Source organism: Herpailurus yagouaroundi, unplaced genomic scaffold, assembly GCF_014898765.1.
Source record: "Herpailurus yagouaroundi ecotype Mexico unplaced genomic scaffold, PumYag 100, whole genome shotgun sequence".
Lineage (NCBI taxonomy): Eukaryota > Metazoa > Chordata > Mammalia > Carnivora > Felidae > Herpailurus > Herpailurus yagouaroundi.
This window is the reverse complement of record NW_024412391.1, coordinates 6,301,620-6,318,313: the sequence shown is the minus strand read 5'-3', so window position 1 is coordinate 6,318,313 and position 16,694 is coordinate 6,301,620. Positions and strand designations below refer to the sequence as shown.

Below are 16,694 nucleotides of genomic sequence, written 5' to 3'. Positions count from 1 at the left end.
ATATAGATCAATAGAACAAAATAGAGAACCCAGAAATGAACCCACAAGTGTATGGCCAACTAATCTTCCAAAAATCAAGAAAGAATGTCTAATGGGAAAAAAAGCAGTCTCTTCAGCAAATTGTGCTGGGAAAACTGGATAGTGACATGCAGAAGAATGAATCTGGACTGCTTTCTTACACCATACCCAAAAATAAACTCAAAATGGAGGAAAGACCTCAATGTGAGACAGGAAAACATCAAAATCCTAGAGGAGAAAACAGACAACAACCTCTTTGACTCCAGCCACAGCAACCTCTTACTTGACATGTCTCCAGAGGCAAGGGAAACAATAGCAAAAATGAATTATTGGGACCTCATTAAGATAAAACGCTTCTGCACAGTGAAGGAGAAAATCAGCAAAATTAAAAGGCAACTGACAGAACGGGAGATGAATAGATACTTTTCCAAAGAAGACATCCAGATGGCTAACAGACATATGAAAAGATGCTCAACATCATTCATCATCAGAAAAAGACAAATCAAGACCACAATGAGACACCACCCATCTGTCAGAATGACTAAAATTAACAACTCAAGCAACAACGGATGTTGGAGTGGATGCAGAGAAAGGTGTCCCCTCTTGCTCTGTTGGTGGGAATGCAAACTGGTACAGCCACTCTAGAAAACAGTATGGAGGTTCCAAAAAAAATTAAAAATAGAACTACCCTATCGCCTAGCAGTTGCACTACTAGGTGTTTATCCAAAGGATAAAAAAATGCTGATTTGAAGGGGCACATGCACCCCAATGTTTATAGCAGTGCTATCTACAATAGCCAAATTATGGAAAGAGCCCAAATGCCATCGACTATGAATGGATAGAGAAGATGTTATATATATAACATCATAGTTGACATAATAGTTGAGTGACCAACTCCTTGCAGGAGTTATAGTCTCTATGAGAGGGTATGGTAAAAGTAGAGGGTAAGACTTTTGCTGCATTAATACTCAGCCTGTGCTGAAGGAGACCCAGGAGGTGAAGCAGGACTATTCAGAAGGCACAGGTCACCAAAGGATATAGCTTCTGAGGATGGGATTTGGCAACAGCAGGGAAAATAGGTAAAGGTTACCCATACCTGAAGTTTTCAGGCCTGAACAGTACTGATCTGTCAATATCCGAGGACAGGGTTCAGTGACTTTGGTCATTGGACCATTAGCTCACACAGACAAGATGGGTGATTTGAATGTAAGTCAGAGTCATGGAAAGTATGTTTTTGACAATTATAGAATTTTTGAAGCACCTGACTTAGGCATATTTTTATTCCCATATTTTAAATGAATAAACAGAAAATCTGAGAAATTAAGTGGCTTTTCTACATTCAGCTTTTAGCAAACTGAAGAGCCACTTTGATAAAGATCTCAACTTCAAATCTTCCACAGAGTGCTTCCCCCATTGTTTATTGCCATGAGGGACATAGTGGGAGTTTTGTTTAATATACACAAGAATTTTGTGATGGGGGTATTACTGCCTCATTTTATAGGTAAAGAAATTAAGGGACAGAAAGAGTAAGAAATCTGTAAAAATTCACATTGTATATTGGAAGCAAAGTAAAAAACTCTAATCCAGTGGCTTAGTAAATTTCTATTGCTTGAAAAAAACCCATACACTGCCCAATAAGGTCACATTTACCTACCCTCTTAAGGATCCGGCAGCCCCTGCACCCCCAGGAATGAATTTAAAACAAAATGTTCATATTCCCCATGTGCTCCCTACCCCCACCCCTCCCCCACCTTAGCCCGCTGGGCTTCTTTTAGAACCTTCACAGAAGTATGTCCTCATCTTGGGTGAAATTTGGGCTGTCTGCTAGGGAAATTACTAGATGTCTACATTTCCTGACTATAGACATCTGAAGTTTGTTATGTCATAAAACAGGAAGTGTGGCAACAACTTTCCCTTCTCAAAACAGAAGGGCTGCAGTTTCCTTTCTATTATCTGGATCGTGGGGATTACTTTTGGTGTAGAATTCTGTTTATTTCTTTATCTACCATAGACTCGGCCTCTCCCCTCTCCTCAACTGCAGTATTTATTCTTTGCTAACACCACAGAAGAACTTGTGTCTTCACAGAATACTGATATAATTCTAACATCCCCTCCACCCCAACACATATTATTGCTGGTAACTTCCTTTAGGCAAGTTCTAACACTTAATGTATTATCTCATTTTTTAAAACTATAGGTGACCATGCAAATTGGACAAAAATTATGAATCATAGGAATATAGGACTAGAGCTTAGTAATAAAAAATAAAATGACAATTTTCTTTGACATATATCTGATGATATTCATAGTCATTGTGGTATGTTGTTACTAGACATAAATTGGTGAGCAGTTCACTTAGGTGATTATAATTTCCATTAGTTTTATAGTCTTCCCTTATGGCTTAATTCTTGTTACTCAGAACACGCAGACATCTCTTTTTTCCATTTACTGAGAAAGGTATGTAGTTAATTTTGTTGCAAGTGCAGAGAATAGCCAGGATGCTCCAAGACTTTTCTACCCTTTTCTTGCCTTTCTTCCAGTGTGGCCAAATGAGCTCTGTTTCCTCCTGGAAATGATTTCCATTTGTCTCTGGTGTTCCCTTGCTACTACTATATGCCTACTTTTTGCCTACTCCCCATGCTTCCTTGAGCAGTCCTCCTCATTTTTACTCTTTGGTCAACTGGACCAGCTCTGAGTTGGTGTGATGCCAACATGGATAAGGCTGTGGCATCTTTGGGTCACTAAGCTGTACCTGCTCATAGAGTCTCTCTAAACTGCAGGCAGGAATATCTTCTGAACACTGGGGTCCAAGAGACTATTACAGATTCTTAAAATATACTAGAAAAAACCATGATCAAGAATAAATATCTAGTGAAATGGAGATTCAGCTCAAGACCAGGAAAATTTAAGCATGAGTATGTCTTCAGGGCTTTGTTGAAAAACATTGATCAGTTTGCTTGGTCATGTTAGCTGTCTGATTATTTTCAAAGGGGTTTTCTGGAAGATTCCTGCTCTGGCCAGACCTTTGTCCATTCCCATGAATAAGCCAAGCTTGGCTCCAGGAGCCCTTCCCCAGGCCTGACCTCAATTCAGACTGAGGAGGACCTCTGCTATCCTATCTTGGGTAGGGGTGGGATGCATGTGAACATGGGTCTCTTGGGAACACAGGTGAAGTCAACAAGCTGAGTTTATCCCTCTTCTACCCTGGCTACTCTCTAAATCATGTTTTTGCCTGCTCAGTCTGCACTTTCTCTGTGGTGCTGGGTATGTGCTCTGAGGATAAAACAGACCTGGCAATAGGCCAAAATAAACCCTGTCGATCAGTCAGAAATGCTCAGTTCTATACAAACAGACCTCATCACTATATCAACTGAGTTGTCTATCTAAAAGTGACCCTGTCTCCTGGAGGTGACTGACATCCAGTCCTCCAAAGCAGAAGATCACTTCCAACACAGGCAAGGGCCTCTCATAGTAGAGAGATGGAGAAAGGGATCATTGATTAGATGTCTGGTACAGATCTAAAAAGAGTCACAGCTATGACACTCATAGGAAGTGGAGTGTTGGGGAGAACTGCTGACTCAGAATGGGAAGTTTGTCTCTGTTATGTGTATTCAAGTATATTTGTGGAGGGGCTGGAGCATTAGCCCCAAGGATTTGGTCAGGGAGCTCTGCCAGTAACCCGTGGAAGATGGACACAGTAATTTGATGTTCTGTATTTCCTGTACCAATCCCAATCATATTCTTTTTGCTTTCTCCACAAGTGTGTTTGTTATTCTTGTCAGAGGCCACAGAGAACTGCAATCATTTCGCCAGCTTCTCACAAATCCAGCGCAAGTTGATGTTACATGGTGCAGCATCGAATGTATTTGTTAGGCCTATGGTCACACAGTCGAAGTTCTGATGCTGATTGATAATGCTAAATGGGAAAGGAAGTGTGGTTAAGGCCCATTGTTTCAGTCCTGCCTTTTGCCAATTCCAGTCCCCCTTCTCCTATCCCCAAATCTAGCCCTACGCTGGCCCTTTTCTGTGAGCCTTCTCACAGCCTTCTCCTGTGAGGTGGACTCACAGTCTTGGATTAAATCACTCTTGTGCGTGGTAGAAACATCTCATCTGTCTTTGTCTCCTAGAAATAATGTTTTAGTACTGTATGTGCTATGTTCACAGCAGGAGGATCGAGAGGTTGCTCTTCCTTTCCTAGGCACCAGCTGGCTTTAGGAGAAACTCTGTTGGCCTTTCCCCACCTCTTTTTCTGCCTTTCAGCCCCTTTCAATCTGACTGGAAAGGGTCTGGTTTCATGGAAATGCCATGAGTTTTGGAGTCAAGTGGATGTGGCAGAGCCACAATTTAATCTACCCAGCTTGGTGATATTCAATACATTTTTAAGCCTCCCATCCTCAGTTCACCTGTCTGTTAAATGAGAATTAATAAAAGCTTTGTATACAGCATCATTGTGAATACTGCAGGAAATGACATGAGTAAATGCTTCGCAAGTGCCTGGCATTTAGTAGACATTGAATGAATCTTCCTTGCCTTCCTTCTGTGAGAAGCCCAATTGTAGGCTGGGAACTGACTTGCTTTCTGTCTGACTCCACATCTTCTTGTGTATACCAGGAGTGTCACATTCTCCACCAACACTTATGTCCATGGAATGATACACAGGAGGTAGCTCTTGGGAATTGAAGTTCATAGCTTTAAGGTATAGACAGTTGCTAATAATAAACTTCCTTTACATAAAGAAGTTCCATCTGAGGAACTTGTAAAAACTTAGTAATAAAATGTAGTCTGTGAGTTAAAAGAGACTTATGAGATATATCAAACAAATGGTATGTATGTGCATTTGTTTGCATCTTGATTTGAACAGAAGAACTCATTGGATGAATACTCTTCTCTCTACTTAGAAATGTTTGGCATTTTCCTTAATAAAAGTTTACCAAAAATGTGTCTCTGGGAATAGGTGCACTGGAAGAAAGGAGAGGAATAAAACAAAAAGCCAAGTCTCAGCTTTTGTGCTCTTCCAGGATAAACTCACTGAATCTCAGGTCTGGTCTCTTTAGGCAAACTAAGATCCTTAGAAAAACGTGAGATATTCACATACTTGCCATTGAATGGGGAGTTGTTGATCCAACGCCATGTTTTCTCTGTATCCTGGTATAAGCCAATAAAATACTTCTCAGCACCAATTATGTCCTGCAGAAATTTCTAGAAGTTAAAAAATAAACAGTTCAACAAAAAGGTTTATTTTTTATTTTTTATTATTATTAAAAAAAATTTTTTTTCTGTCGTCTCCCTTGTGCCAAAAGGTCCTGATTATATCTGATTCTGGGAACAGGAAGGCTGGTAAGGGACTCTGGAGCTGGTTGTAGCTGGCATCACCATAAACCCTAGAGTAGTTTTCAGTATACACAGAGCATCAGGATCACCTAGAGGTCTTGCTAAAACACAGCTTGATGGGCTCCTGATTCCTGGGAGGTCTAGTTTAGGGGACCAAGAATTTACATTCCTACCAAATTCCCAGGTGATGCTGATGCTGCTTTCCAGGGACCACACTATGAAAATGAAGAGGAAGAGTACTATATGATCTAAAAAGGGACAATTTCAAATAATTCTTTTTTTACTTAGCATGCTTCTCTGTTTCACTGCCAGAAATTTTACATTCCAAATGAGGTTGGATCGAGTGAATTTCTTGAATTCTTAGCAAGGCAATATAGTTGGGGAGATTTAAAAGTGTGTTGAGAAATAATCAGTGAATTTTGAGTATTTGCTAAATTGACACCAATCTATGATATCTTAGTTTCTTTATTAAACTAATGAATCACAAATCACTCTAGCCAGAAGTCTGGGAGTCCCTGGGCTCTTTTCTGTACTCTTTATAAACCTCCTGTCGTAAGTGAATGGGTATACAAGTTCACTTGGATATTTCTCTATCCCAGGGATATTGGCTTTATTCCTCTTTTTCCAATATTCTCCTTCCATGAAATGTCTCATTTCATTATTCTTTAAGATTAGTTACTGTATTTACTTATTTAACAAAGATTTCTTGAGTATCCAGTGAGCCATTGTATGAGGCCGGGACATGGAAACAAATTGGTTTCTCCTTAAAAATTTTATGATCTGAAACAAGGGTTGGCAAACTACAGCCAGTGGCCAAAATCCAGACTTTAGCCTGTTTTGTAAATAAGGTTTTAGTGGAACACATCCAGGCCCATTTTTTACATATATCATCTATGGCTGCTTTGAGCTACCAGGGCAGCATTAAGCGGTTGTGATAGAGACCGTATGACCTAAAAATATAAAATACTTACTCTCTGACCACCTGACCATTTTTTAAGAAAAATTTGCTGACAAATGGTTTAAAATAAGGGTTCTTAACCCTTAACTCTCTTGCACTGATCCATGGATGGTTATGAAGGGGATTCATGAAGCTGTTGGAACTTTACTCAAAATATTATGCTTATGCAGTGTTTCTGGGAAGAGGTGTATAGCTTTCATCACCATTGTTAAAATGTCAGTGATCCCAACATGTTGAAGATCCACAGGTCTAATAAGAGAAGATAGATGAGTTAATAAGCATAGTGAGGTCTCCCAGGTGTAGAGCTAGGGAATATGTACTAGGTATAGAACAGACAGAAAGGAGGAAGTGATCAATTCTACATGGATTTGGGGTCTTCTAGAAAGATGAAGTGATACTTGAGATGAATTCTGAAAAATAGCTGTTTGTCAGGAAAATGCTAGGGGAGGGTGTGGGATTTCCTGGAAAAGGGAGCATCCGATCACAGGTGGACTTCAGGGCGCCTGAATGTGATTATGTAGAGGGAGAAGGGAGGCTGGTGGAGAGACAAGACTGGCAAGAAGGGAGGTGCTAGACTACACAAGGCCTTATATGTCATGCTAGGAAAACTGGACTTTAACCCACGTTAATTTGGAAAGTGGCACAGACAGTTTAGGGTCTTAGAGATATTTTTGTGTGGGTTCTATGGAGGATAGGTAAGAAGGGGCAAAATCGGGGGTAAGGAGAGGAGTTGGAAGAATTCTGAAGAAATCCAGGTGAGAGATGAATAATTTTCTTTGGGGACAGAGAGGAAAAGAGTTGGTTAGCAACTCATTTAGGGGAGAAGAGAAGAGGTAAAGTCTCAGAAAACCATCAGCATTCAATCTTGGGTGACATGACTACTCACCAGTATTTGGATCACAAAAGGAGAAAGAGCATTTGAGGTAAAATATAATTTGCCTCAGTTTTGAACATGATGAGTTTGGGGTGCTTTTGAAGGATCAAAGTGGATTTTGATATACAGTCTGGTCTAGAGAAGACTAGCTAGGGATACATACTTGAGATCACTAGCAAATTGTTAGCATGATGAGCTTTTTCTGCAGAATGCCAAGGATGACACTTGAGATGCACCAGAACTTGAGGGTTAAGTAGAGGAAGAGTCAGTTTCCTCTACTCAACCCCCTTTTCCCCTCTCCTTTTCTCCTTTCTGCCCCACAGCTTACTCCTGGTTTTCTACTGTAAGGCATTTCCCCTTAGCCTCAGAGGATCTGTAGCATCCTGACCCCTGCTCTTTGTTAGACACCTGTCACCAAGATTCAGAGAGGGCCCTCTTATGAGTTCTCTTCAACCACAGGAGGACTTTATAGATGAGAGGTGAAAGATAGAGAGCAGAGAAGCAGCAGTGGAGTATGTAGCACATGCCTACCACTCAGCAGATGCTGGGATTTGAAGGAGAGGCAATGATCAAGAAGAAAACTTATGATCTAAAATTGATTAGAGCATGGGTTTTAGAGTTAGAGAGAACTCAATTCAATCCTGTCCTGTCATTAGTGTGTGTACAACCTGGGTCAAATTATTTTTCTCTACCCTAGCTTCCTCATATACAAGATATGGGTAATGATACCCCCTCATAATCTTTATGAGGATAAAAAGAGGTAGTAAAATAAAGGTTTTTCCATTGTGTTTCCCTTTTTAACTATCCTAACTGTATACCACTATCCCAGTTCTATGACTTGATGCTTTCATGCACATTAGCTCATTTGGTCATTCCCTGCACTTTAAATGTCCTGACCCATCCTGAGGACTGGACCAGTGCACTGCTAAGCTTCATGGGAGAGATGATACAGTGTGGATTTCCCTAGCTCAAATGACCTGAGGAATATACCCCACTGCTACTGTAGTCTCCCACCTTCCAATTCAGAGCAAGGAGCTTGGGCTCTCAGCCAGCCACCTCTCCATTTCTCACCTCCACCCTGCCCCTACTCTACCAAATCGCCCCACCATCTCCACCTGCTGAGGCTACTGTAGCATGGGCTTTTCCCAGTGCACTCACCAGTTTCTCTGGTGTGTTGACAATGGCCAAAGTGGATCCTTCTGTTTTGCAAAAGTCCCTGCTTTTGTTCCAAGACATTTCAAAAGGGGACAACCAAAAGCATTCTCCTTGATGAAAATACCACCTGTTGGGGCAGACTAAAGAAATGCGACAAAAGAGAGTATAGGATTAGTGGTTTGGAGCGTGAACCCTGGAATGGAGTCATAACATAGTAGGGCATGAATGTCTTTATAGCAGTTATATCTCTAGAAATCATCCTCAATCCAGGAAGAAATCCCATGCAGTCTAGTATTAGTTTCCCTGTGGACAACATGACAGGGATGAATTGGAAGGTCTTTATGGCCCTTTTGGGCAAAAAAGTTCCATAAGAAAGGAGACAATGGGAGAAGTGTCTAAGAATTCAGCACTTAAGAACCTCATGTCGAGGGGAGATAATTGTCATGCACTTTACCTGTTCCATAGCTCTGTGTAGGAAGTAGGGTGACATTACTGCTCCCGAAAGTCAGTGGGACTGAAACAAAAAGAAATTCTGAAGGCAACTGCATCATGAATACAACACAGAGCAGGTACTGAGTCCCTGATTTGTCTCTGGACGGTGGCAAAGACGAGACACTCTTGGCCACCCCCTGCGAGAATTTTTCATTTTCTTTCTTTGAAGCTTCCAGCTAACTACTACTATTTTTTGTCATGCCCTGCACCCCAAGTCCTATTTCATATCTTTGTGTGTGTGTGTGTGGGTGTGTGTGTGTGTGTGTGGCAGTAGGTGTGAAATGTTGAGAAAAAGAACAGGAGAAAAGAAGAGGAGTGGGTGAATTTAGTACCAGGAGGGAAATTTCCCACTCCTTTCTATATATACTTTTGACAGTGTTCCCCTCTCCCAGGCGCTGTTTGGAGCAGTGCCCTCTGGGCTCCACAGAGCAGGTGCCATTCATCCCATGTCTAATCTCCCAACACCCCCCCTCCCACCCCTCTCCCTACCCCTGTGAGCCCTCCTTCCGCAGGCATCTCTTAGCTCCCTCTTATGGGAACCTGTCAATTCTAAGAATTGAGGCTAACTGGAACTAGGTTCAAGACTGGGGGTACTGGCAGACATGGAGGCAGGTGAACATTCCAGAGATTTCCTACAAGCAGAGTCCATTTATTTCTTTAAATACAAATAGGGGAACTGATAGGCCTCTAAGAAGTCTCATTTTCCCCGGTTGGCCAAGCAGATATTGCAGTGGCTTCAGACGCTGGTCAAAACCTCTCTTCAGCTGCCCGGTTATTTGTCTTGTGTGGTTGAAGACCAATTTAGTTTACCCAGACACCAAATCAGCAACTTAAATTATATTAATGAAACATACAAGTGAGCATTCACTTTTTATTTCAGTCCCCAGCTCAAAGGCTCTTTGTAATGTAAAATAACCTGGTTTTCATGAGAAACTATTTTGGGATTATAGCTGCACAGAACTTTATAAGTATTTCATGAATATTTCCTCCATTTAACTCACTGTTCTGGGAGCCTCAGCTGATATGAAGATGAACAAGAAATTATCTTTCTCCTAAAGATGTTTGTAGTAATTAATGTTTTAAGAGGAAGTGAGGGGGAGGTCCTTGGAAAAGCTTTAAGAGGAGGAGGTTTGATAGGGAAAGCCCCCGTTTTTGCCCCTTCGCTTCTGGCGTGGGGCTTTGTGCTTTATAGAGGACAGCTGACTGGCATCTCCTGTTCACATTCTTCTGTTGGTCTAGCAGAGTGATCGGCACACAAAAAAATACTGATTATAATCTTTGAGTTTTTTTGTGGGACATGTTTTTTTTTTTTTTATGGCAATTCCTGTAGGTGTACAACATGTCAGAGTTTATAAGGTACTTTCTAATTACATTATAGTAATTATATACAAATCATCCTCATACCCAGGAGGAAAACTGAGGATCAGAAATTTCAATCAGCTTAGTCTAGGTTTCCCATTGATAAAAGCAAGGAAGTTAATTAGATCCTTTTTCTTCTGGGAGTGCTGCACTTTCCCCCCTCACTTTGAGGTATAAACATTGTGTAAGTTTAATTAGGTGTACAAGGTGATGATTTGATCCATGTATATATTACAAAATTATTAACTACACAGTAAGGCTAGTTAACACCCCCATCACGTCACATAATTCCCCCCCCTTTTTTTTGGTGGTGAGAATATTTAAGATCTAGTCTTTTAGCAACTTTCAAGTAGTGTGTAATACAGTCTTGTAAACTATAGTCAACACGCTATACATTAGATCCCCAGAATGTATTCTTCTTATAGCAATTAGAGTATCTTTATGGACCCTTCCTGCAAATGAATTTCTTGAGAAAGAAGGGCTGGAGAAAGGTCTGTAAGAAGTCAGCACACAAGAACCTGGAGGTGCAGAGGAGATACTTGTCATGCACATTACCTGTTCCATAGCTCTCTGTGGGAAGGAAGCTGACATTACTTCCGCCAAAAATCTGTGGGACTGCAAAGAAAATCAGTTGTTGGCTCAGTCCCAAAGGTGGCTACACGATGAATATAACAAACCAACATCACTGCGGAGGCTTCTGGGGTGCCATGATTGTTACTGTGTGATCAGAAGCTCTCTGACTCAGGTCAAGAAAGATGTGTAGGTGTTTTTTTTTTTTTTGTAAATGTGTTTACTTATTCATATTCATATTTTCTTCCTGCTCTCTTCTGTGATAGGAAATGCAGCTTCAGTTTGAGTCAGAGGGAAGACACCTTTTACTCAACTGCCTCTTTCACTCATGTTTCCTTCCTCATTCATGTTCCCTACCAGTTTCTGGGGCTGGAGAAGATTCTTGCTACAACTGCAGTGAAACCCTTTGCTATGGAGACTCTTCTCCTAAGCATCTGGATGGAAGTTTCTATGGACACAGGGGGAAATCTGTCCCCTAGTAAGATCCCATTACCTTATTACGCAGCTCTTACCTCAGCCTTGTCATTGGGTTGAACTGACACTGATTTTCAATTTTGAGCTGCAATAAGAAGCACTGACAAGTATTTTACCTCAGATTACCCAACTAACATTGTAGTGGCGAAAGCTTTGTATGGTGTTCAACCGTCAGACCCTGGTCGGTTCTACATACCCAAGGCAGACCAAGGCACCTGGCCCATTGTGTGTGCTGGGAAGTGAGACGAGTATTGTCAGTTGCCCCTACACTGGGTCCTTGCCCTCAACTGGAAAGACTTAGGCACATAACCTTTATATTCAACTACACATTTTGGGAAAAAAGTCAAAGAACAAGACCGTATGAGGTTAGGGTAAGAGGTTGCTCAAATACTCACAATAAAGCAGGAAAAAGGTCATTCCAACCATTTTAAGCACCACTATGATAAGCCCAGAGATTATCATATGCCAATTCATGATGAAGGAGATGAGAAGGCCTGTGGGGATTAGAGCACAGTACCACATTCAGAATCTGGGAACAAGGCTTCTTTCCAGCAGGACTTATGCCTCTTTTCAGGAGCACCCTTGGGGGGCTTGGAAGGCAGGCATGCCATTGACAGCTAGCTACAAGTATGAGATTTGACCCATGCCCAGAAGATGCATAGGATCTTGTACTGATGGAATGCTCCTTCTCCTTCACCCACACTTTAGCTCTAGACTTTATCCATGTCTATTTGTGGCCTCCTAAACTCTGTCTAATGAAATAAATCCTCTCCTGGACTCTTTGAGAACCTTTAGCTTTGAAATGACCCTGATCTCTGGGACCTACTCTGTGGTCTTGGCCATACAGACTACAGCTGTCAGAAGACCCAGTCTCTAAAAGCCTATGCCAGGACTCTGACAGACAGGACAGGTGTCCCCGAAGGTCTTGGCATTGGGGAAGGGCCAACAATCTGTGCCGAGAACAGACAAACAGACTCACCTGCTCTCTCTTGGGAAGGTTGGCTTAGTTTGCAGATGGGGTCTTATGCTTGGTGTGGTGGGGAGAGGCACCTTCAGAGAATATGCTCCTTCTGTTCAAGCACCGTCCTTCCTTCTTCACACAGTGTTTCTATCTTAGCAGCATCCCTGAGCAAACACTTCTTCCTGTTAAGTCTTCTTGGCAATGGGAGTGGGTGGGGCAAGGAGGAGAAGGGAGTTTTTAGACTCTGCAAGAGGAAGCTTCCTGCCAGAGGGGATCTAGTAAAGGGGAACATTTTTAGAGGACTTTGGAAAACCACCTTGACACAGACTCACCCTTTCTATGTGTCTGAATCTACTTGAAATACAGTAGAAAGGAAAGGTAGTAAAAGGTTAACAAATAGGGAATCTGGGTGAAGGATATCTGGAAATTATTTGTACTTTCCTTGCAACATTTCTGCATAGCTGAAATTATGTCAAAAATAAAAATTTTAAGCAAAAGAAATCCATCTGAAGTCACTAATGTTAATGAGAAGGTCCACTCACTGTCTGCTCCATTCACTGTCATACAGCTCTGCACAGTACCTTTCATCATGGACTCCTCTCTGGTCCCAGACCAGGTGCCACCTGAAGATGGGGACCATTCGGTATTTCTTGAGCATGGCACTCTGCTAGATGGAGGAAGTGAAGTGAGGGTGAACAATACTAACGTCTTATTATCAGGGAATTTTTACTGCATATTAAATTTGAAGTTTTCCTTTTATTATATTTCCCTAATAGAAAAGCTACATGTGCTTATTACAAAAAATGGTTAGAAAATATTCACAGGGAAAATTGAAAAAACAAAAATGTCTACATAAATCCACACATTCAGCTGTGATCACTGTTAACATCTCTGGTCGTATATTCTTTCTAAATGAGTAGATAATAGAAAGATAGATGATAGATTAGATAGATAGATAGATAATAGATGACAGGTAGATGCTGGTTCATTTAGAAAAATGGTATCGTATTATATATGTTGTTTTGTAACCAAATCCTATAGGTTAAGCTAGTACTATATGGATATCCTTCCATATTAAAATATGGATTTTGGTAATGTATTATTTTAAAGTTTATTTATTTATTTATTTATTTATTTATTTATTTATTTATTTATTTTAAAGTAATCTCTATACCCAATGTGGCCTAGAACTCACAACTCTGAGATCAAGTCACATTCTCCACCGACTGAGCCAGCCAGGTGTCCTGGTAATGTATTATTTAATATACATATAGTATTTAAGTATAAACATATATGATTTACTTAACAATTGACATCTGTAATCCTTCGGGTAAAGTGTAGTGGATATGAAAAAAAGTTTTAAGTTAGTCCTGGGTTACTGGTATCTTTAAGTTAGTCTTGGTTACTGCTTCTGCCATTTACTAGCTAGGATGTCCTTGACTAAGTTCCTTAATCTCTTTCCATTTCTTCATTTAGTAATAGGAGTAATTATAGTAAATGCCAGATAACATTGTTGTGAGAATTAGCCAAGGTAATGCTTACAATTTTATTAGCATGATACCTGTCACCTTGATATAATTTCTTATTACTCTACCTATTTTGTAATGTTGACATCAAAAGCTTTTGGAGTCCACAGCCCATTTGGGAAGATTACTGGAAAGGGCCTTCTAGCTGCATGGTTGTAAGGAAGGTGTCATACATTGTTCTCTGAAAAAAAGATGAGATCACTGTAATCCTCAATCAGATGTTATAGGCTGAGATATAAGATTTTCTGCTTTGTGGGTCCAATTAGACATTTTTCCTCCAGACCAAGCCCTAAAAGTACAGGAGAAAGTCTTTCTTAAAGAAGAAAACTGAGTTTAATGGGTATAGAGTTTGATTTTACAAGAAGAAAACAGCTATGGAAATGGATGGTGGTGATGGCTGCACAAAATTATGAATGCACTTACCAGTGGTCAAGGTGGAAAATTTGATGTATATTTTACCACCATTAAAATATTGAAAAAGAAACCCTGAAGTTTGACTTTGGTAGTCTTCACATGATATTAAGATGAAAATGCAGTCTTTAGGATGTATATTCTGCAATATGATAATTGTCTTTCTAAGACAATGGAGTCCCCTGTAAACTGAAAGCACCAAAGAGATCAGGGAGATAGAAAGCCTTTCCCATACCTGTTTTTGGAAAAACTTTGAAGGAGACACAGTATATAGCTAAACAAGGCTTCTGGGTGTACTCTGGGTGTGTTGGGGGGAAAATAGCGTGTGTGTGTGTGTGTGTGTGTGTGTGTGTGTGTGTGTGTGTATGTGAGAGAGAGAGAGAGAGAGAGAGAGAGAATTGAAATGGATAGTCATTAACAGCTCTTCTAAGGAAGAACAGAAGTAGGGACAATGGAGTATCCCTTCCTCAGCTTCCAGGATCAATGATTAAAGCGGCCAGAGTATGGCACCAAATAGATGGATTGCCTGTTTTCAGAATCTACACCCTGTGATGACAATGGCAGCAAAAATACCAGTGACAGTGGGGACTGTGACTGCCCTCTTTGGACTGATAAGCAACCATGGATATCGTGTGGAGGTATCTGGGAAGGAAATCTAGAAGAAGGGGCTCTTATGATTCATTGCTTGGTGTTTTGGAGTAGTATCAATATGACCATTTACAAAAATGACTACATTTTATACCTCACACACAGAAAGATAGACGAATCCTGTCTCTTGAGCTTTATTAGGCACATATACACTTAAATGTATGTATGTCCCTCACTCTATATTGCAGGAATTCTTTCAAGCAGTTTAATGAGAAAACTTGGAAATTGAAAGAGACCTGTTGTTTCCTCTTTTCTTCCCAGTCCCAATCTTGAAAGGATTGTCAGTTTTTACTGCCTCCTCTCCCTTGCCTCCCACTTTCTCCTCAGCTCACTCCAGTCTGAATCCCACCATAACTACATCATGAAGTAATGATTCCTACTCAATAGTTAAATGAATACCATTTGGTCTTCAAATTTCCTGATCTTGAACAGGGCCCCACAGCATCTTATGTTGTATACTTTTCCTTGGACTCCATGACTCCACGTTCTCCTGGTTTCCCTTCTTTCTCTCTAGACTCTCTTTACTTTCTTCTCTGCCTATTCCTAAAATTATATACTTATCCCTCTTCTCTTCCAAGTCTCTTGGTTTCAGTCACCATGCTCATGAAGATGAGTCTCAAATCTTCACTCTGAATTTCAGATCTGTGTATCTTTTGACTAATTTCACTTTTCACTGAGATGTTCCACGGACAATCTGGAGTCCGCATGTCCCTAAATATATTAATTAATTAATTAACTCTCTTTTAAAACACATTCATCCTCTTATGTTCTCTGTCTCAGAATGTGAAGATCATCTACTCAGTTTCCTAAATCATAGAAGGTGGGTCTTCTCCTTGGCTCCTCTCTCTCTTCCCTCTTTCTTCTCTTCTCTTCCCATCCACTCGAACTCCACACCATGATGATTCTGTCTCCTCAAGTGTGTCAGACCTGTGTTCTTGTCTCCTTTTTCACAGCTGCCCCTTGTGGTCTCACCAGCTCTCCCTTCCATCTTCTCAACTATCTCCAAAAAACCCTCTCACCATACTCTTGCTTCAACAGTTCACTCTGTAGTCAGGATGATTTTTCTAAAATGCAGACTTGATTAGATCATTTCCCGGATGAAATGTGTGAGTAACTTTCCATTGCTGTTAGCATAAGGTTTGGGTTCCTCATTGTGGTCTATGAGTCTTTGTGTGTTCATTACTGCAGCAAATGTTGCTGAGTGCTTGCCATGTGCCGGACATGTTTCTTGGGATGTGCGTTCTGGTTTTTCTGTGCATCTCAGGATACCACATCTACCCATGCACCGTCTGCTAGCAACATTACACTTCTAGTTCTTTAGTCACTCTCCTGGATCCAAGTCTTCACATATTCACCTGACATATATTTACCTGACATATATTTACTGAGCACGTAATATGTGCAAAGCCATAATTGAATCACCTCGCCTCTCCCAAGGACATATACATTCTTATATATTCTCTTTAACTAGATAATTTTGACTCATTCTTTGAGTCTAAGGGGAAATGTGACTTCATTCAGGAAAATCTCCCTGATTCTCCTTTCTTGGGTTTAGGTGCCCTTTATCTATGGACTCATGATATCATGTCCTTTTTCCCTGAGGGCTAAGGTAAAGGCATGATAAAGTACTTGTTTGCTTCCCCTGCTAGACTCTATGAAGTCATGAAGACGGGGCTGAGCTTATTTTCATCAGCACCGGAACCCTGGCATATCCACAGTGTGTGGAACACTGCACCGTGGCATTAGGCTTCTAGGCTTGCTGGATTTTTATCATGTACTCGTGGGAATGTGGCAGGGCCTCTAAAATACTTCTAATCAATTAAAAATTTGTGTAATATTCTTTGTGCAAATTAAGTCATTTTCAATAAGGATAATTTAGGAGCCAGACCACCTCTGAAGGTATTGATTCTTGGTTAG

General features: G+C 40.7%; 1 protein-coding gene across 3 annotated transcripts; it reads right to left on the bottom strand.

The window, feature by feature from the left end:
• Positions 1-2,449: 2,449 nt before the first annotated feature.
• On the bottom strand, positions 2,450-12,371 carry CLEC5A (C-type lectin domain containing 5A). 3 transcript variants are annotated; one of them, XM_040471749.1, is made up of 7 exons: positions 12,211-12,371; positions 11,627-11,725; positions 10,743-10,802; positions 8,791-8,850; positions 8,340-8,476; positions 5,114-5,217; positions 2,450-3,934 (listed from the first exon to the last, which is right to left on the bottom strand). In XM_040471749.1, the coding sequence occupies exons 2-7, from the start codon at positions 11,703-11,705 to the stop codon at positions 3,820-3,822; spliced, it is 555 nt and encodes a 184-aa protein (XP_040327683.1). In that variant the 5' UTR covers positions 11,706-11,725; positions 12,211-12,371; the 3' UTR covers positions 2,450-3,819. The 3 variants fall into 3 exon arrangements, with proteins under 3 accessions (XP_040327683.1, XP_040327685.1, XP_040327684.1); XM_040471751.1 differs by lacking the exon at positions 8,791-8,850; XM_040471750.1 differs by lacking the exon at positions 10,743-10,802.
• Between the last annotated feature and the right edge of the window lie 4,323 nt (positions 12,372-16,694).